The sequence below is a fragment of the Coregonus lavaretus genome, assembly GCF_964263955.1.
Source record: "Coregonus lavaretus genome assembly, chromosome: 16".
NCBI classification, from domain to species: domain Eukaryota; kingdom Metazoa; phylum Chordata; class Actinopteri; order Salmoniformes; family Salmonidae; genus Coregonus; species Coregonus lavaretus.
In genome coordinates this window covers 27511756-27532495 of record NC_140003.1, presented here as the reverse complement: position 1 = coordinate 27532495, position 20740 = coordinate 27511756, and the positions used below count along the sequence as shown (strand labels likewise).

The 20740-nt window shown below is 44.3% G+C and overlaps 1 protein-coding gene across 1 annotated transcript in view; it reads left to right on the top strand.

The window, feature by feature from the left end:
- Positions 1-20740, top strand: part of map2 (microtubule-associated protein 2) — a gene marked incomplete at both ends in the record, with an annotated part of 53061 nt that overhangs the window by 6779 nt on the left and 25542 nt on the right. The window contains 8 exons of the mRNA XM_084179265.1: positions 39-125; positions 3529-3606; positions 5282-5503; positions 8062-8406; positions 11327-13948; positions 14234-14494; positions 14985-15128; positions 17208-17273. Of these exons, the coding sequence (XP_084035391.1) occupies positions 39-125; positions 3529-3606; positions 5282-5503; positions 8062-8406; positions 11327-13948; positions 14234-14494; positions 14985-15128; positions 17208-17273 (3825 nt within the window). The remainder of the gene's footprint in view (positions 1-38; positions 126-3528; positions 3607-5281; positions 5504-8061; positions 8407-11326; positions 13949-14233; positions 14495-14984; positions 15129-17207; positions 17274-20740) is intronic.

The following is a 20740-nucleotide window of genomic DNA, read 5'->3' as shown; positions in this document are numbered from 1 at the left end:
TGTGTGTGTGTGTGTGTGTGTGTGTGTGTGTCCCACAGAGCAAGTGTCTGCGCGAATCGTGCAGGAGGTGACAGCGGAAGCAGTGGCAGTACTGAAGGGAGAACAGGAGACAAGACTGCAGTCAGGTACACACACACGACCCTCCCGTCTCTTCCCTCCCCACCCCTCCAGAGGAGCATAGCTATTCTGAGAGTGACACAGAGGTCCTTTTGGCCGATGTCAATGGACTAAAATGGTGCTGTTGGTGTGTGTGTGTACGTCTGTGTGTGTGTGCGTGCGTGCATGTGTGCATGTGTGTGTGCGTGTGTAGGGATTAAAGAGCAGTGCTAGGACCGGACAGCTGTCAGAGAAGATCTAACATGGTGGTAGTGGTGGGGGAGTAAGCCCAGAGCAAAGCAGAGCAGATCCCAGATCAGCCATCTGGAGACCACATAGCAACATTGACCCTCAACATGTAGTAGATAGGGGTCTACCTGTGCCTGAGCACCTGCCCCTTTGCCCTCCCACTCACCAAGTGCCCTTTTGGGTGGTGGTGTATATATATTTAAAACATTTTTGTTCTGAACCGACTGCCCCCAAGTCGTTGTGACGTCAAGTTCACCACCCCTACCCGTCAGTTGGTCTGCTCTGTACGGCACTCACATGTGCCTTTTTACCAGTCTGCCCTGTACGGAGATTGCGTGCACCCAGTATCCAAACAATGCATGTCTTGAGATGCGGTCACCGGTCGAGTGTGTGTAGCAAGATACCTAGTTTAAATATAAACAGTACTGCCACAGCAGCATAACATTTGATTAACACTTGATTTACATCATCATCAATATTCAGTCTGGTTGGCTGAAGCACAGCAGCACTTCATCATTTATTTCTTATAAAAATATAAACGCAACATGCAACAATTTCAACAATATTACGGAGTTGTACTTGAAACAATCTGTCAATTGAAACAAATTCATTAGGCCTTAGTCTATGGATATCACATGACTGGGCAGGGGCGCCCACTGGGGAGCCAGGCCCAGACAATCAGAATTAGTTTTTCCCCACAAAAGGTCTTTATTACAAACAGAAATACTCCTCAGTTTCATCAGCTGTCTGGGTGGCTGGTCTCAGACGATCCCGAGGGTGAAGAAGCCAGATGTGGAGGTCCTGGGCTGGCGTGGTTACATGAGGTCTGCGGTTGTGAGGCCAGTTGGACGTACTGCCAAGTTCTCTAAAATGACGTTGGAGATGGCTTATGGTAGAGAAATGAACATTAAATTATCTGGCAACAGCTCTGTTGGACATTGCTGCAGTCAGCATGCCAATTGCCCGCTCCCTCAAAACTTGAGACATCTGTGGCATTGTGTTGTGTGACAAAACTGCACATTTTCGAGTGGCCTTTTATTGTCCACAGCACAAGGTGCCCCTGTGTAATGATCATGCTGTTTAATCAGCTTCTTGATATGCCACACCTGTCAGGTGGATGGATTATCTTGGCAAAGGAGAAATGCTCACTAACAGGGATGTAAACTAATTTGTGGACAGCATTTGAGAGAAATACGATTTTTGTGTATGGAACATTTCTGGGATATTTGATTTCAGCTCATGAAACATGGGACCAACACTTTACATCTTGCGTTTATATTTTTGTTCAGTATAAGTAAAACAAGAGAGAGATAGGCTTTTGGCATGGGTGCATGGCCATCTCCGGCGAGTGAGCTGCGCATGATTGGGTGAGTCAGTGAAAGCTTTTTTAGGATTATAATGTCATCCTTACAGTATATTACAACATGTGCGTCTCTACTCACCTAGGCCTAGGCTGTTGATGGATTCAAGACAAGGTCGTTTTTATTTATCTCAGATTCTCAGTTTGTCAGTGTCAAAGTAGCCTGTCATTTCAATCATTTGTGCGGTAGGCCTATGAAAAAAGATTCTGCCAAAGTCTCTAGTCATAAAAAATTATGTAGAATTGCATTAAATGTGTTTATAAAAGGCCACATTTTTCCCGGACACTAGGCTACTAAAATGTTTCCCTGTGTGTGAAAATTCTAAGCGCCTCTACTCTTCTACTCAATGTCATTACACGCAAATGCGCTGATAGGCTATGCATGCAATGCGTTATTATAAAGGTGAATTTTTTTTCCTCATGTGTTCTGGTACTTCAGAGCTCCCCAGGTCACTACCCTCTCACACCCACTTTTTGTTCCGGCACCTCCCGATCTCCAAATAATTAATTAATTAATTTTTAAGCACTGAACACAGGTAGTCTAGACTCTAGCTGACCTCCCTATACTAAAATATACACACAAGCCTCTAGCCAGCCAGCCATATATCATGAGTTAGAAATTATGAATATTAAGCTATATTATGAAGTTATTATTTAAGAGCATTGAAGATAAATCACAATCATAAAAAATAAAATCTAGCTAGCTAACTAGAAGATTTACATCAATCATCAACATCAATGATCAGCTGATAGCGTTCCCTCTTTTCCCAATGTCAGTCATGTCTTTGTCTCCTGAGTGGCGCAGTGGTCTAAGGCACTGCATCGCAGTGCTAACTGTGCCACTAGAGATCCTGGTTCGAATCCAGGCTCTGTCGCAGCCGGCCGCGACCGGGAGACTCATGGTCGGCGCACAATTGGCCCAGCGTCGTCCAGGGTAGGGGAGGGAATGGCCGGTAGGGATGTAGCTCAGTTGATAGAGCATGGCGTTTGCAACGCCAGGGTTGTGGGTTCGATTCCCACGGGGGGCAGTATAAAAAAATATGTATTCACTAACTGTAAGTCGCTCTGGATAAGAGCGTCTGCTAAATGACTAAAATGTAAATGTAGGAGGCACTGTAACTAGCTTGCTCACAATTTGTGATGAGTGAGTGTGTTGTTACAGAAATAAATAGGGTCTGTGCACGGCCCTGAGCTTCTCTATCCCCTAATGGGACATCTGTCTGTCAGCACATCTATAATAACCAGCAGTGAGGACTCTGTCTGTCAGCAAATCTACTGCATACTACATCTATGGAGTGTGGAGCTGACAGATACACATCAAAATGGGGATATACTGTAGAGGCTACAACAGAGCCAGTTCTGCATTGCTTTAAATAGGCTGTCTGTTGTAAATGTATTTGTATTACAGTAATGTATTTGTATTACTAGTATTAGCTAATTCACTATTACAGTTGATAATATAAATGCAGCTTCTTGAAATGATGAAGCCGAATTCTTCCCTCGCATTTCATAAAATGTCCACCAGAGAATCCTCACTGGAGGAATTACTCAGCGAAAAACAGCCATTATAGTATTTATTCCCATCTCTACTGTTCACAGAGACTGTCAGAGGAGCTTTAAAGGATTAACCAGAGAGAGACAGGTAGAGAGAGAGAGAGCAGAAAGACTCATTCATTACCTCCTCTCCTCTCCAGGCTTAATCAGCTACTATCTCAACAGACACACACAGGGTTGTCAATTAGCTAGCTGTTTTCAAACTTCACGCCCTATAAATTCTCATCCCTCCATGCTTGTCTGTCCCCTTCTGTTTTGTCTTTCTGTAGTTGAAGATACGGCAAACCTGCCCCCCTCCCCTCCTCCCTCACCTGCTGCTGAGCACCGCTTCAGACCTCTGGAGCAAGGTAAGGTCCGGAGAGAGGGAGAGGGAGAGGGAGAGGGAGAGGGAGAGGGAGAGGGAGAGGGAGAGGGAGAGGGAGAGGGAGAGGGAGAGGGAGAGGGAGAGGGAGAGCGAGAGAGCGAGAGAGAGAGAGAGAGAGAGAGAGAGAGAGAGAGATGGAGAAGGAGAGAACTGTGTGTGAATGATGTGTTATCATCAAGACTGTATTTGACCGTGCTGAGACCCTTGGAACCCCATTCCTCCTGCCTTGGAGGATACAGTATGTGTCACCTTGGGGCTAACCAATCACCTGGATCATGTTGTTACACAGAAACCCAGGAAGTGTTTCTTAGACATGTATTCTCTTTTTGTGGAAGTAAACATAAGTATTCTCCCTCCTCCTTATCTTCCTTTTCCCCTGGAATTAGAAATTGTCTCACCTTCATCACTTCTTTACCTCAATCACTCCATTCACAAGCCCATACTCCTTTATCTTCCCCCCTTCCCTGACCATGCATCTTGGAATGCCAGTGCATGACCTTGCCCCTCCTCACCCCCCACCGGCATCCTTCCTCCCCTCTAACTTTGATCATCCACCCCTCCTGTCCTTGCAGATATAACTCTGGTAGCCTGTTTGCCTTCCTAACCTCTTCTGTTTCCACTTATGTGTCTTTGTCTTTAGACAGACACACCTTCATCAAGCATGTCTTCTTGTTGATTTTTGCTTGTTGTTGGCCCATGCTTTTTTGTCTTCCTGGTTTGTTTCTGATCGTGCCTGGCCTGTTGTCTGTTGTCTGTGTTTGTCTAGTCTACTCTGACTGCAGTGGACATGTGACCTATGACAGATTTTGTGGGAGGAGACAGCCATGCTCAGACAGACTGGTTATTGGTAGTTGAATTGACTTGTTAGCTACATAGCTTCCTCTCTTCCTATATAATGAATCATAGCCATCTCCCTTAGATTTAAATATATTTTTCAAATCATTTAGTAATGGTTTAGTTTTTTTTATAAGAGAATACCTTGGCACCACTGAGCTACTAGGGGCAGTGAGCAAACACCTAGCAAACAAGCATGTAGTGGCCCACTAGCGGCCCGCCGCTGGCAAAGTTGTCGGCCCACTGATGGCACTACAACACTGTTCATCAGCACTTCAGCAGTCGGTTCACTAACACTGGCTTTCAATGGATTTCATTGTTACATCGCTTTACATTGCTGTCTCTGTTACGTTGTTCTGACTGTGTGGTCCACCCATCTTCTCTTTGAGTATGGCAGGCTCCAAACTCACTTTCAGTTGCTGGCCACTGTCCTTGTGTCTTTGTCTTGTTGCCTCTCTCTCTCTTTCACCCTTTATCTGACTTTTTCTCTTGTTCTCTCTCTCTCTCTTTCCTTTTCTCTTTCTCTGTCAGTTTCTCATCTATCTCCTCAGTCTCTCTTTCTCTCTGCTTCTCTTTCTTTCTCTCTCTCTCTCTCTCTCTCTCTCTCTCTCTCTCTCTCTCTCTCTCTCTCTCTCTCTCTCTCTCTCTCTCTCTCTCTCTCTCTCGCGCGCTCTCTCTCGCGCGCTCTCTCTCTCTGTCTCTCTCCCCCCCAACACTACATCCCTCTCCCCCCTCCCTCCCTCCCTCCCTACCTGTGTGTTTCTGTGTGTGTGTCCAGATTTCCCCTGCAGTATGTTCTTCTCCTGTGTGTCTGTTGTTTGTAGATGTAGAGGATGAGGAGGAGGAGGCCTGCCCTCTCCGCCGCTTCCAAAATTCTCGGGAGAGGTGCAATTTCCTCGCCCCCTCCATCTCTGTGTCTGTACCCGAGGATGACCCCTACCACTCTGATGAGGAATACTATGATCACCCCTTGTTCAGCCCTGAGTGGGATCGCTCGGTCTCCTCTCAGCCCACAGTGCTGGCCGCTGCCTTTAGACAGATCCAAGGTGAACCACGCATGGTTCCTCTACGTAACGCCATTCTTCCTTCCTATCGTCCTTTCTTCCTCCTATCTTCCTCTTTGTCCGTCTCTTTTTTTACCCCGATCCACCTTTTCTGTAGTTTGACCAACAACCTCCGTCTTACCGTCTGTGTGTTTGTGTCCCTGTGGTGTCAATTAGCTCAAATAATCTGAGCGCTTTGTTTTGTGATGTTTTGATTATCTAGTAATTTCCTTTTTATTTCTATATCTCAATCAAAGCCGTTTGTTCCCTTTAGTTAATGTTGCCTCCGGAAGCCCCCCATACCTTCTGAAAGTAATCTGATAAATGTGCATCATTTATCAAAGTGATCCGATAAAGATAACTAATCAATAACTGTATTGATTTTTAAATTTGAATACAAACTGGGCTGAGGAAATTCTTAAACGTACATGTGCTTACTTGCAAGGATGCATATCATGAAGTGTTCACATGTTTATGTATACAGGTCAAACAATGTCATATGCATATCATGTAAATAGAGTGGCATGCAGGTCCAAATGGCTTGCAGCAATATACAGTGGATTGTTGTGCATGATCTAAGACTTGTTTCATGCACGTTTTCCTCTCTGCCTGTCAGTGTCATCTTAATGCTTCATGCGTATTGTGTGTCTGTCATCTCTCCCTCAAAGACAAACTCATCCCTGATCCCTCCCATCAGGCCCCTTCTCATGCGTCCCACCACCCGCCCTTACACACACACACCCGTTGTAGATTATTATTAGATCACAGAAATCACAGGACGACTTTCAGCTCGACACACAACACTCTGCATATACACACACAAGCTCTTTAAGGACATACTTCACACACACTCTCAACACGCTCTCTCACAACTCTAAAAGGCTTATAGTATTAGTAAACAAAAACATGTCCTTACTTAACACCTCATCAGGGCTGTACTAGGCTGGAAGTTTAGCAGCCCTCTCCTCTCTGTCTCCTCTCTGTCTCCACTCTGTCTCCAGGAGACAGCTGGAAGTGTTACAGTATAAGGCATCAGTCCTCTCTGTCTCTCCCTGGGCAGAGAGATCCCCTGAAGCTACAGATGTAGGATCTTAATTTGATCACCCTGTTGCAGGAGAACTTTCCTACAATGCAGGAAATGTAAAACGTGTAGTGTATTTGAGGTTTAAAAAGGCTTCTGAAGTCTGTAATTTCCACTTTGAAATTTCAGACTTGATTTTCCCTTATGAAAAATGTTTCGAGCCCTACAATAATGTCCATTAATTATAATCCACATAATAATTCACATTTCCTTTTGCTTCAGGATTATTTTCCTGCTGTAGAAAACTGGCTCAAATTAAGTTCCTACATCTGTAGATTTAGCAGTCCTCTCCTCTCCACTATGTTTCCGGCTTGTAGACTGTATGGCATCAGTCCTCCTCTCTGTCTCTCCCTGGGCAGAGAGAGAGTCCCAGCTGTGATGTGACCCATCACGCTGCCACATCCAGTCACTGCCCTGCTCCCCACACAGACACACACACAGCAGCCCAGTCGCCAGGCTATCACATCTAAAACCCTGAGCACCGTGCCACATGGCGAGGCATAGCGCCGCATAAAGCCCGTTGAATTGAGCAGCGTCTTTCTGCCTCTAAGCAGGATTTCAGAATCGCAGGCGGCATGACAGTTTAGGAGTTAGGAGCAGAGGCACCCAGCTCCATGATGACAGAGAGAGGATGCGAGGATATGCTTGTTTGTGGGCTAGATCTGTTTCTATCTTCTAATGGTTTGGGTTTGGAGGGTTGAGGACTGATCCTAGAACAGTGATAAAGGACACGTTCTCTGCCTAGTGCCTACACTGCCTACATCAAGTCAGAAAATGGTTACAGAACTTGGATGAGCTGGGAATGGGATTTATGTTTCTGTGGCTCTTCTCTCAACTGATAAGGGGAAGGCAATGTCCACTTAGTATATTATGTATAAAATGTATGTATAGCTACACAACTTTGCTTGCAAAAGACTGTTATAGCGTATCATGCATGCATTTTCTTACTGATAAATGTACATTTGAATGGAAATAACCTGATGTGGTGTGTTGGCATGGTGTGTGTGACAGAGAGAGAGGGACTATGGTCATTGTGTGCCTTTTTGATAACATAGAGCCACAGCAGATTGGACAGACAGAGGTGAGGATTATTTTAGAGCCTGATGAAGACTTTTGGGTCCTCTCTGTCACAGTTGCACTCAATAAAACTGCAGGAACATTCAACAGTGAGCTCGACCGGTACCTGTCTATCTTTCAGGATTATTTGATATTATTAATATAAAGAAAATCCTCTGCCTGCTTAAACTCTATGATCCAAAACATCCATACAGTCCAAACCCAAACAAATCACATGGCCATGGGAGAAACGTCACTCACTCATACGCTACAACATCTGTGAGCAGTGCATCTATATCTGTGAGCCACCTTTACAGAGCTGAAAGTGTCTCACCGATTTGTACCCATGTAACTCAAGTCTGTGTTGCCAACCCATAGTCTTGATGTGTACTGTCCACCTCTCCCCTTCTTTTATGCAAAGTAGAGACTGTCGAGGCTCTTACAGACACCTTCGAAGAGGAGGAGGAGGAGGAGGAGGAGGAGGAGGAAGAGGTGTTGATGTTGGAGGAGGAGGAGGATGAGGAGATGGAAGGGGCAGCAGCAGAAATCGTGGCTGCTCTTGAGGAGCTGTGGAGTGGGGATGAGCCTGAGCTGGACGGCCCCCCAACCAAGCCATTAGAACAGGCTGAGGCTGTAGGCGAGGCCCAGGCTGTGCCCCCTGTGCAGGCCGAGGCAATTAGTGCCGCTCTTGATGGCCCTAACGGGAGGGAGGAGGAGGTTGAGGAGGAGGTGGCAGTGCCTGAGGGGCAGGAGGAGAGCCTTGATGAAGGTGTGTCTGTCTGCCCTCTTTCTGGTTTCCCAGGATGCATGTTATTGTATTGTTTATAGACAATAAGAATCTTTAGGCTTAAAAGGGAATTCATCAGTGATTAAATGAGGTGGAATGGCTCAAAGTTGCCCCCCACTCTACGCTCTGCTAAAGGCTGCAAGGCAACACAGGCTTGACGGTGAAAAGCTAGGAGACATGTTTAAAAACTTTCCTCCTGATTTCTTTCTTTTTGCTTTCTCTTTGCTTGTGTTTTCAGTTTCTAGCTGCAGTTTTTGAGGCCGGCCTTTTCGTGTATTAATGAAATGTTGCCGATCCTCCTGACCATGCTTTCCAGTCTCTGATGCTACCTATCGATGTGTTGATGTCTCATTGGTGTTAACCTATCACTCAGTGTCTTTCTGCCAGTGTTGTTTCCCATATGGATGTCTCATTTATACAGTACCTGACAAAAGTTTGGACACACCTACATTGTAGAATAATAATGAAGACATCAAAACTATGAAATAACACATATGGAATCATGTAGTAACCAAAAAAGTGATAAAGAATTCAGAATATATTTTAAATTTTAGATTCTTCAAAGTAGCCACCCTTTGCCTTGATGACAGCTTTGCACACTCTTGGCATTCTCTCAACCAGCTTCATGAGGAATGCTTTTCTTGAAGGAGTTCCCACGTATGCTGCTTGGCTGCTTTTCCTTCACTCCGCGGTCCAGCTCATCCCAAACCATCTCAATTGGGTTGAGGTCGGGTGATTGTGGAGGCCAGGTCATCTGATGCAGCACTCCATCATTCTCCTTCTTTGTCAAATAGCCCTTACACAGCCTGGAGGTGTGTTTTGGGTCATTGTCCTGTTGAAAAACAAATGATAGTCCCACTAAGCGCAAACCAGATGGGATGGTGTATCACTGCAGAATGCTGTGGTAGCCATGCTGGTTAAGTGTGCCTTGAATTCTAAATAAATCACTGACAGTGTCACCAGCAAAGTACCCCCACACCATCACACCTCCTCCTCTATGCTTCACGGTGGGAACCTCACATGCGGAGATCATCCGTTCACCTACTCTGCATCTCACAAAGACATGGCGGTTGGAACCAAAAATCTCAAATTTGGACTCATCAGACCAAAGGACAGATTTCCACCGGTCTAATGTCCATTGCTGGTGTTTCTTGGCCCAAGCAAGTCTCTTCCTATTATTGGTGTGCTTTAGTAGTGGTTTCTTTGCAGCAATTCGACCATGAAGGCCTGACTCTGTGAAGCATTTATTTGGGCTGCAGTCTGAGGTGCAGTTAACTCTAATGAACTTATCCTCTGCAGCAGAGGTAACTCTGGGTCTTCCTTTCCTTTGGCGATCCTCATGAGAGCCAGTTTTATCATAGCGCTTGATGGTTTAAAACTGCATTGTTGTTTAAGGGCTTGTAAGTAAGCATTTCACTGTAAGGTCTACACCTGTTGTATTCGGCGCATTTGGCAAATATAATTTTATTTTATTTTATTTGCTTTTTGCGACTGCACTTGAAGAAACTTTCAAAGTTCTTGAAATGTTCCGTATTGACTAACCTTCATGTCTTAAGTAATGATGGACTGTCGTTTCTCTTTGCTTATTTGAGCTGTTCTTGCCATAATATGGACTTGGTCTTTTACCAAATAGGGCTATCTTCTGTATACCACCCTTACTTTGTCACAACACAACTGATTGGCTCAAACGCATTAAGAAGGAAAGAAATTCCACAAATTAACTTTTAACAAGGCACACCTGTTAATTGAAATATATTCCAGGTGACTAACTCATTTAGCTGGTTGAGAGAATGCCAAACGTGTGCAAAGCTGTCATCAAGGCAAAGGGTGGCTACTTTGAAGAATCTCAAATATTAAATATATTTTGATTTGTTTAACACTTTTTTGGTTACTACATGATTCCATATGTGTTGTTTCATAGTTTTGATGTCTTCACTATTATTCTACAATGTAGAAAATAGGAAAAATAGAGAAAAACCCTGGAATGAGTAGGTGTGTCCAATCTTTTGACTGGTACTGTATATCATGTAAATCACCCGTTCTCTATTGGTTTCAGCTGTATTTTTGGTTCAGCTTTCCTTAAGCTGTCATTGTAATAATATCAGAGTGTTTTTATTGTATTTTTCTAGTGCCATTTCACTGGTTTTCATCTGTTTGATATTGTGTTAATACAGTGTTATTCTATAATTGTTCCTAATGTTCAATGTACATTTTTTTGTTGAACTTAAAAACCTTATACTAACAACGACATTTGATGATCAATTATTGTATATCCTCCAATTATTGTATATCCTCAAAGTTAAAAGTTAAATATGTATTGATGTTAATTAATCAAAGCTCAAATTATTCTATACACACTGATAAATCATGGTGTAAAGTAGATATTTAGCTAAATGCAAATCATTATGATTTCTCACTAAGACTTGACAGAATGACAGAAAGGCTATTATTTTACTTCTATTAGTTTTGCCTAGTCGTCACTGGTCGGAAAACCATTCCATTCCTCATTGTTTGATTCTTCTCATCCATCAACACCATGGCTGCCTGCGCATTCCAGTTCCGTCATTCCGGTTCCATCATGTTCCATCACGTTCCATGCCTCTGTTCCGTCCATATGTAAGTGGGTTTTGCCTCATGGGTTCCGCCTCATGCTCCTGTCCTGCCTTGTGCTCCTGTCCTGCCTCATGCTCCTGTCCTGCCTCGTGCTCCTGTCCTGCCTCGTGCTCCTGTCCTGCCTCGTGCGATGCCCTCTATATTGTGCAACAGTAAGCAGAGCTTTGCCTGTGTCTGTGATAGTATGGCCGGCCCTGTTTAAAATGGCTGTCCTAAAACAAAATAGCTTACAATTAATAGCTGAATGTTGAAGCAAAACCAAACAAACTACTAAAGATTTAACTTACAGACTTGAAGATGGACACAGACAAACCAGGCAGTGAGAGGAGTGGATCCCTCAGACCAGACTCCACTGAACCAGAGTGTCCAGCTTTCTTCAGTGGGGACCACGCAGCACCACCCCTGTGCCCCAAAACGGACATGGCTTCTCCGTCCCCGTTCCTTTCTAACATCCAGAGCCAAGCCAAAGAGCCTATCAAAATGTCTATACCGGATGAACCTAAAACAGTCTCAGAGAAGCAGCCGTCAGTGGAAGTTCTTGAGTCCAGTAACCTCACCACGGTTGCAGGGTCTGGGTTCACTACAGCTGAAGACAAAGATCAAGGTCAAGGTGTCTCCTCTGACTCTAACAAAGACAAATCTGGCATGTCGTCTTATTTCGAGACTTCGGCCCTGAAGGCAGACGAGGGATCCAAGGGGGTTCAAGCAGCAGAAGGTTATTATGAACTGAGCACAGCAGGAGAAGAGAAGAGCTTAGGGAGAAGTTCCCCAACAGTTCCGTCACCCCCTGAGATCAACTACAGCATGCTGGCACAAACACAGTCAGTGGAGAAGAAGCCGTACACCAAAAAGAGTCCGATGGGATATCAAAAGGATACCTTACCGGCCCTGGACAGGAGTAACGAATGTAGGCTTTCTCCCGGGAAGTTGGCCCTGGATCAGAGAAGCTACTCTCTCAACATTACGATTGGATCGATGGATCCCAGCGGCCAGGGTCTACCTAGGAACTTCTCCCCACTGGCCACGGACATCATGTCTTTTACCAGTGGCAGTCTGGATGAGTCTGTCAACTATCTCCCAGTTACCACCCTGTCTGCGGAGAAGGTGCCCCTGCCTTTCCCTCCCCTGATCCTGGAGACGGCCGCCTCAGTAACGTCTGACTCCTCGTCTCCTCCCCACAACACAGCAGAGATACCCGGCGAAAAGACCAGCCCCCAGGGGTCAGAGTCCCCGGAGTCTCCCTTTCCACCCAAATACTACTACAAAAACGGGACAGTCATGGCTCCTGACCTACCTGAGATGCTGGACCTTGCAGGCACCAGGTCTAGACTAGCTTCTGAGAATAATGACCCAGAGATCATGAGGAGGAAATCCGTCCCTGCAGACGCCCAAGGCTTTGGGAGCGACTCCCTGGCCAACCTGGTCCTGGGGGACCAGAATCAGAGCCAGAGTCTTGCCAAGAGTGAGAGCCAGCTGGAGGAGTTGGGTTACTGTGTGTTCAGTGAGTACTCAGGGCCCATGCCTTCCCCTGCTGACCTCCATAGTCCCATTGACTCCCCGCCCCAGCGCTTCACCCCTATGGCTCTGGAGGAAAAGATGGCAAAGGAGAAACTGAAGATCGACGCCAGAGACAAACTAGCCGAAGACGAGAAGACAAGTCAGTTAGCTACGTGCGATGGTTCCAAAGAAAAGGAAGAAGCCAAACAAGTGGGACGGAAAGATTCCGCTTCAGAGGAAAAAGACAACAAAGAGATCAGCCATGAAAAATCTGCAATGGAGGACCAAAAATACAAACCGGCTTCACCTCTGAAGTCAGCAGAGTCCTTTGTGACTCCTACAGTGATGGTCACCCTGGATGAGGAGGGAAAGGCAGAGACCGAGGGACCAGAGACAGACGCTGAGATGGCTGCCTACGAGAGGCAGATCCGCCGGCTGGAGATGGAGGACAGGCCCCTGAGCATTGAGGAGGAGCGAGAGCTGCAGGAGTTAAGGGAGAAGGTGAAGGACAAATTCTTGGTGCACCAGGAGGCGTACGAGGAGGTGGATGCTGAAGATGTTTACCAACTAACTGGGGTTGCCAAGGACAGGATCAGCAGGCCCGCCAGGCCCTCCCCGGCCTCCTCCGTGGAGAGCACCACAGAAGAAGAGAAGGTTCCAGTTACGGACACAGAGAAACCTAAACAGACGGGAGGCCAGACAACGCCTCCAAAGGTTGACATCATGGCGACGTCTCCGTCTGTGTCAGGTGGTGGTGTGAGCACCACAGAAGAAGAGAAAGGGGAAGTTAGCGAAGAGAAGCTGAAGAAGGAGCAGGTTGTAGAGGTCAAAGAGAAGACCATGGAAGAAAATAAAAAGAAAGAGGGGGAGGAGGAGGAGGATATAGAGCAGGCAGTGGAACCAGAGGAAATCATGATAGAGATAAATCCAACAAAGCCTGGAGAGAAAGAAGAGAAGATTGAGAATAATATAATGAAAGACAAAGAGGAGGAAGAGGAAGATGGTGAAGTTTTAGCAGGAGCAGCGGTGGATGACGTTCCAGAACCCAGAGCTGCCATAGAGTCAGTGGTGACCGTAGAAGATGACTTCATCACTGTAGTCCAGACCATCGACGAGGGCGAGGAGCCAGGACACAGCGTGCGTTTCTCTGCTCCGCCTGAGCCTGAGACACCACAGGCTCTTCACGAGCAGGAGGAAGAGGAGGAGGAGGAGGAGTCCCAGGAGGTGGAGATCATGGAGGCAGCTAGTCTGGAGGAGGTGGGGGATGTCTCAGAGGAGTTCCGTGAGAAGGAGGTGCAGGCCTCCCCCGAGAAGGAGGTGCAGACAGAGACGGAGGGACAGACAGAGAGCTACGACAGAGACGAGACCACCATGGACGACTCCATCCTAGACAGCTCTTGGGTCGACACTCAAGGTGAGATTTCTCTCTGTTATAATCCCATAATACATGTTTCAATGACAGATAAATGACGTTTCAATGACCACTAATAATTATATAATCAGAGGTTAGAAAATGCAATAGTACAAGCACATATTCATGTTTATTACAACCTTTTCATAATGAAGACTTCATATTTCATCATCATAACAAAGTTACGTTAACACTGTTATACCCAATTTATGAGTGTTGTTCCCTTATATTGTGTTGTGTCCGTAGTACTACTGCATGATGACCTTATCATGTCTATTTTATACCTAGATCTCTGCACTGTAGATGTGGATGATGACAAGAGTATGGCTACAGAGCAGATCGAGCCCCTGAGAGCCGACCGGGTCCCAGCCCCACCAGTCAAGAAGGAGAAGACTCCCCAGCAGCAGAAGCAGGAGAAGCAATCAGTGAAGCTCAAGGCTAAAGTGGGACGGGTGAAAGGGCGCGAGGGACACGTCTCCACCCCCGAACGTAAACCCATCCACAAGGAGCCGGTCTATATCCACAGGGAGGACGTCAAGAAGAAAAAAGGTTTCGATTTACAGTATCAAATTAGTTTGTAACTCTGTTTCATTTATTTTTGTTAATAATTTTTTGTTATTCGTTATTATTGACAGCTTATTTAATTCTGTCTAATTTTAAGTGGTGTAGATTTCCGCTCAGTTTGTTACTCTACAGGGCCAGTTTCCCGGACACTTCAGTGAAGAATCTCCATTGAAATAGCGTTTTAGTCCAGGACTAGGCTGGATATGTGTCTTGGAAACCAACAACACTATTCATTTCTATATAGTTCTTTGTAGTTATATATTATTAATTGACAGATTTAGTTATTCTCTTTCATTCTAATTGGCAAAGATAATGATCTTTAAAAGCCTTTAAGATCTCAGCTAAGTGTTACCTGGGAATCAGGTGGGTGGTTCTCTCCTAACCTCCTAACCACACTATCCTTTCCTTCCTTATGCTACTTGTACGTCTTTCCCTTTCTCTCTTCAACTATGTCTCTCCCTCTTCCTTCTGCTAGCCGTGATTAAGAAGACTGAGCTGACTAAGAAAGCAGAGACTCCGATGCGCTCCTCGCCGTCCCGGAAGAGTATGTTAAAGCCTACTGCGGTCCGACACCCGCGTCCCGCCCAGCCCCACCCCTGTGCTAGGAGAAAACCTACAGGTGACCAACCATTCCTGGACTGTGTTCCAAATGGAACTCTATTCTCTATATAGTGCACTAATTTTGACCAGGGCCCATACTGCTCTGGTCAAAAGTAGTGCACTAAATAGGGAATAGGGTGCCATTTGGAACGCAACCCTGCTGGCCGGGGCCAGGAAGGCTAATCATCTGCAATGTGGCTGCAAACATCAACATCAACATTCACATCTCATCAATCAATCAAATGTATTTATAAAGCCCTTTTTACATCAGCAGTTTCACAAAGTGCTTTACAGTTAACTCATCCTTACAGTCATTTTCAGCTTCTATTTTTGTTAAATGTTATCAATTATTATGTTAATCTATCAATTTTTATTCTGTTGCATTTGTTTGTCATGTTCAGTGTTTGCATTTTATTAGAATAAAAAACAAATTTGCTCTACTTTTCTCATTTGACTTTGTTGTTGGCTTGTTGTGAACAGTCAGTTGCTCAACATTTCTTAATTATTTTATTATTTGTTAATTTTTTTCAATGCATTTTTGTTCTCATCAGGTTCCGTGTTCATTCTGGGTTTCTCTTTTGTGGGAGATGGATTGGTCAATGCTACTGCTTCAGAGTAATGTGTACCTGCAATACTTTTTATTTTCTTTCTGTATTTAACACCGATTATCCATCTCTCACCATCTCACTTATTAACTCTATATGTCTCTCTTTAACCTGTGTAATGATTGCTTGTTTGCTGTGAAAGAACTACAGCTGTGAAAGAACTACAGTGAAATAAGTGGGTTTTCACTGCATTTCCCCAGAGCAGGACATTAGTCCCAAATGGTACCCTATTCCCTATGTAGTGTACTACTTTTGACCAGGGCCCATAGGGCTCTGGCCAAAAGTTGTGCACTATAAATGGAATAGAGTGCCATTCAGGATGTAGTGGTTGCCAACAACTGTTAGTTTGGCTCCTCTTGCTGTAAGGAGACATACTGGTTTACCTCACCTGACAGAGAGAGTTTCCACAATATAGATATATAATAAATAATCATACTTGTGCTCTATATTTAATTATGTGGTTTCCTCTGCCATTTCCTCCACAAGCTCTCTAGTAACTGTATATGATAGATAGACGATGTTTACTGTAAACCCTCTAAATTGCTGCATTGCCCCAATGAAATTGTTCAGGGGGTGGGAAGGAGGGTGGGATGGCCGGGTGCACTTACTGTATGTAATCCAAAATCCTCTATTCTGTATGATTTCCTGCCAAAGCATTGGAGAACAGAGGTTTTCTCTAGCAGCTCAAATAGGATCTCAGCCAATTCCCTGATAGTATACAGTAATACCGTATAATTATACAATACTGTAACCCAGTTAGGGCTAGATTTACTCTCACAAAGTTTGCTGTAGTTGTTTACAGAAGAGGGGTAACTGTTAGCCCAATACTTGTCAGTTAGATTGTGTTGGTAGACTGTAGAGTGTTTGGCGTGCTCCAGCCACAGCTGTTGTGTGTGTGGGAGAGTGTTGTTGTGTTGCTGTCAATCTGTCCTAATGTTTAAATCACGTCTAACGATACACTGTCTGTCTTTCTCTCTCGCTCTCCTCTCTCCTTATCTCTTTCTCTCTCTCTTCCTCTTCTCCTCTCTCCTTCCCTTTTCTATTTCACTCCCTCCCTCTCTCTCTCTCTCTCTCCTCCTCTCATTCTCATTCTCTCTCTGTCTCCCTCTCTCCTCTTCTCTCTCTCCTCCTCCTCTCATTCTCTCTCTGTCTACCTCTCTCCTCTTCTCTCTCTCTGTCCTCCTCCCATTCTCTCTCTGTCTACCTCTCTCTCCTCTTCTCTCTCTCTCTCCTCCTCTCATTCTCTCTCTGTCTACCTATCTCCTCTTCTCTCTCCTCCTCCTCTCATTCTCTCTCTGTCTACCTGTCTCCTCTTCTCTCTCTCTCCTCCTCCTCTCATTCTCTCTCTGTCTACCTCGCTCCTCTTCTCTCTCTCTCCTCCTCCTCTCATTGTCTCTCTGTCTCCCTCTCTTCTCTCTCTCCTCCTCCTCTCATTCTCTCTGTCTCCCTCTCTCCTCTTCTCTCTTTCTCCTCCTCTCTCCTCTTCTCTTCAGTGGGTGTACCAGAAGGTCGTCGGCCCCTCAGTGTTGCTAGACAGTCTCGGGACAGAGCCTCAGTAAGTACAACACTGCGTCACAATGCGATACAATAACTTAATTTCCATTTACATGACAGAATACAAGTGCATGGTCATGTTCAGTAGGACACACTGTAGCAAAACATTTTGAAACGTTGAGGTAGTAGGTTATCTCCTCGTTTCACTCAGTTTCAAACGTTTTCCCCATTTCCTACCCACCGAGCACGATCCAGACTTAGCATAGAAAAGGACACAAAATGCTGAAAAACACACTCTGGATACAGTGTCAGAAATAAGTCCCTCTTACCAGTTTGAACCTGCTTCCCTGCCTGAACCTAATTTATCTGTCCATATTAACCCACAGTTTTATTCCTCTATACTTAAACTGACTTAACATCAACTAACATAAATCCTTTCTCTCTCCTGTCCCCCTTTTAATGAATCCCCTTTGACCTGTTTAGCTGCATGTCCATCCACCCTGATGGTTATGTCACAGTGGAGTAAACATCCAGGCCAGATAAATATAGAAGCTTTTCTGTTCTCTTCCCTCCGAGATGTAATCATCATTCAGTGTATTCATCCCAAATGGCGCCCTATTCCCTCTATAGTGCACTACGTTTGACCAGAGCACTATGACAAGGTAAAAGCCCATAGGCAAGGTAAGCCATATAGGCCCTGGTCTAAAGTAGTGCACTATATAGAGAATAGGGTGCATTTGCTATGCATGTGGGCCGTAATCATCATTCATTATCTTTGGTCGTGACTGCCAGTCACTCCTCCACATAATAACAGTAATTCTTTTAGAATAATAAAGACAGCACAGCCTGGCACAGCTCTTTAAATGCCACATCTCCCAGTACTGTTCAGTTCTGCTCTGTATAGCGCAGCCTGGGATTCTCTGCCCACGCTAGCTACCACACGCACACACACTGTATTCTGTGATTATACAGTGGCTTGCGAAAGTATTCCCCCTCCTTTGCATTTTTCCTATTTTATTGCCTTACAACCTGGAATTAAAATATATTTTTTGGGGGTTCGTATCATTTCATTTACACAACATGCCTACCACTTTGAAGATGCAAAATACTTTTTTTCTGTGAAACAAACAACAAATAAGACCAAAAAAGAGAAAACTTTGTAGAGACACCTTTTGCAGCAATTACAGCTGCAAGTCTCTTGGGGTATGTCTCTATAAACTTGGCATATCTAGCCACTGGGATTTTTGCCCATTCTTCAAGGCAAAACTGCTCCAGCTCCTTCAAGTTGGATGGGTTCCGCTGGTGAACAGCAATCTTTAAGTCATACGACATATTCTAAATTGGTTTGAGGTCTTGGCTTTGACTAGGCCATTTCAAGACATTTATATGTTTCCCCTTAAACCACTCGAGTGTTGCTTTAGCAGTATGCTTAGGGTCATTGTCCTGCTGGAAGGTGAACCTCCGTCCCAGTCTCAAATCTCTGGAAGACTGAAACAGGTTTCCCTCAAGAATTTCCATGTATTTAGCGCCATCCATCATTCCTTCAATTCTGACTAGTTTCCCAGTCCCTGCCGATGAAAAACATCCCCACAGCATGATGCTGCCACCACCATGCTTCACTGTGGGGATGGTATTCTCGGGGTGATGAGAGGTGTTGGGTTTGCGCCAGACATAGCGGTTTCCTTGATGGCCAAAAAACTCAATTTTAGTCTCATCTGACCAGAGTACCTTCTTCCATATGTTTGGGGAGTCTCCCACATGCCTTTTGGCGAACACCAAACGTGTTTGCTTATTTTTTTCTTTAAGCAATGGCTTTTTTCTGGCCACTCTTCCGTAAAGCCCATCTCTGTGGAGTGTACAGCTTAAAGTGGTTCTATGGACAGATACTCCAATCTCTGGTGTGGAGCTTTGCAGCTCCTTCAGGGTTGTCTTTGGTCTCTTTGTTGCCTCTCTGATTAATGCCCTCCTTGCCTGGTCTGTGAGTTTTGGTGGGCGGCCCTCTCTTGGCAGGTTTGTTGTGGTGCCATATTCTTTCCATTTTTGAATAATGGATTTAATGGTGCTCTGAGGGATGTTCAAAGTTTTGGATATTTTTTTATAACCCAACCCTGATACTTCTCCACAACTTTGTCCCTGACCTGTTTGGAGAGCTCTTTGGTCTTCATGGTGCCGTTTGCTTGATGGTGCCGTTTGCTCAGTGGTGTTGCAGACTCTGGGGCCTTTCAGAACAGGTGTATATATACTGAGATCATGTGACAGATCATGTGACACTTAGATTGCACTCAGGTGGACTTTATTTAACTAATTATGTGACTTCTGAAGGTGACTTAATTGGTTGCACCAGATCTTATTTAGGGGCTTCATAGCAAAGGGGGTGAATACATATGCACGCACCACTTTTCCGTTATTTATTTGTTATAATTTTTTTTAACAAGTTATTTTTTTCATTCCACTTCACCAATTTGGACTATTTTGTGTATGTCCATTACATGAAATCCAAATAAAAATCCATTTAAATTACAGATTGTAATGCAACAAAATAGGAAAAACACCAAGGGGGATGAATACTTTTGCAAGGCACTGTATTATGGAACCAGAACCCAAAGACAATTGGCTATATATATAGTACCAGTCAAAAGTTTGGACACACCTACTCATTCAAGGGTTTTTCTTATTTTTTTACTATTTTCTACATTGTAGAATAATAGTGAAGTCATCAACGTGCAGAAACCACTACTAAAGGACACCAAAAAGAAGAAGAGACTTGCTTTGGCCAAGAAACACGAGCAATGGACATTAGACTGGTGAAAATCTGTCCTTTGGTCTGATGAGTCCAAATTTGAGATTTTTGGTTCCAACCGCCAATGCAGAGTAGGTGAACGGATCATCTCTGCATGTATGGTTCCCACCGTGAATCATGGAGGAGGAGGTGTGATGGTGTGGGGGTGCTTTACTGGTGACACTGTCTGTGATTTATTTAGAATTCAAGAGTGTGCAAAGCTGTCATCAAGGCAAAGGGTGGCTATTTGAAGAATCTCAAATATAAAATATATTTTGATTTGTTTAACACTTTTTTGGTTTCTACATGATTCCATATGTGTTATTTCATAGTTTTGATGTCTTCACTATTATTCTACAATGTAGAAAATTGTAAAAATAAAGAAAAAAGTAGGTGTTCTAAAACTTTTGACCGGTAGTGTACAGTGAGGGAAAAAGTATTTGATCCCCTGCTGATTTTGTACATTTGCCCACTGACAAAGAAATGATCAGTCTATTCTAATTATTTGCTAGGATAATAATTGCTTGTCAATGAATTAAATGTAATACAATGGCAATCCGGGTTATATGTTAGAATCCTACGCGTGAACTGCCGACATTATTACGCATATTAATTGATAATGATGGAAAATAGGATATGCATATATTTTTTTAAATAGTTTTATATATATATATATATATATATATGTATATATATATATATATATATATATATATAGGTGAAAGCATTGGAAATGCTTTTGGCGGTTAATCT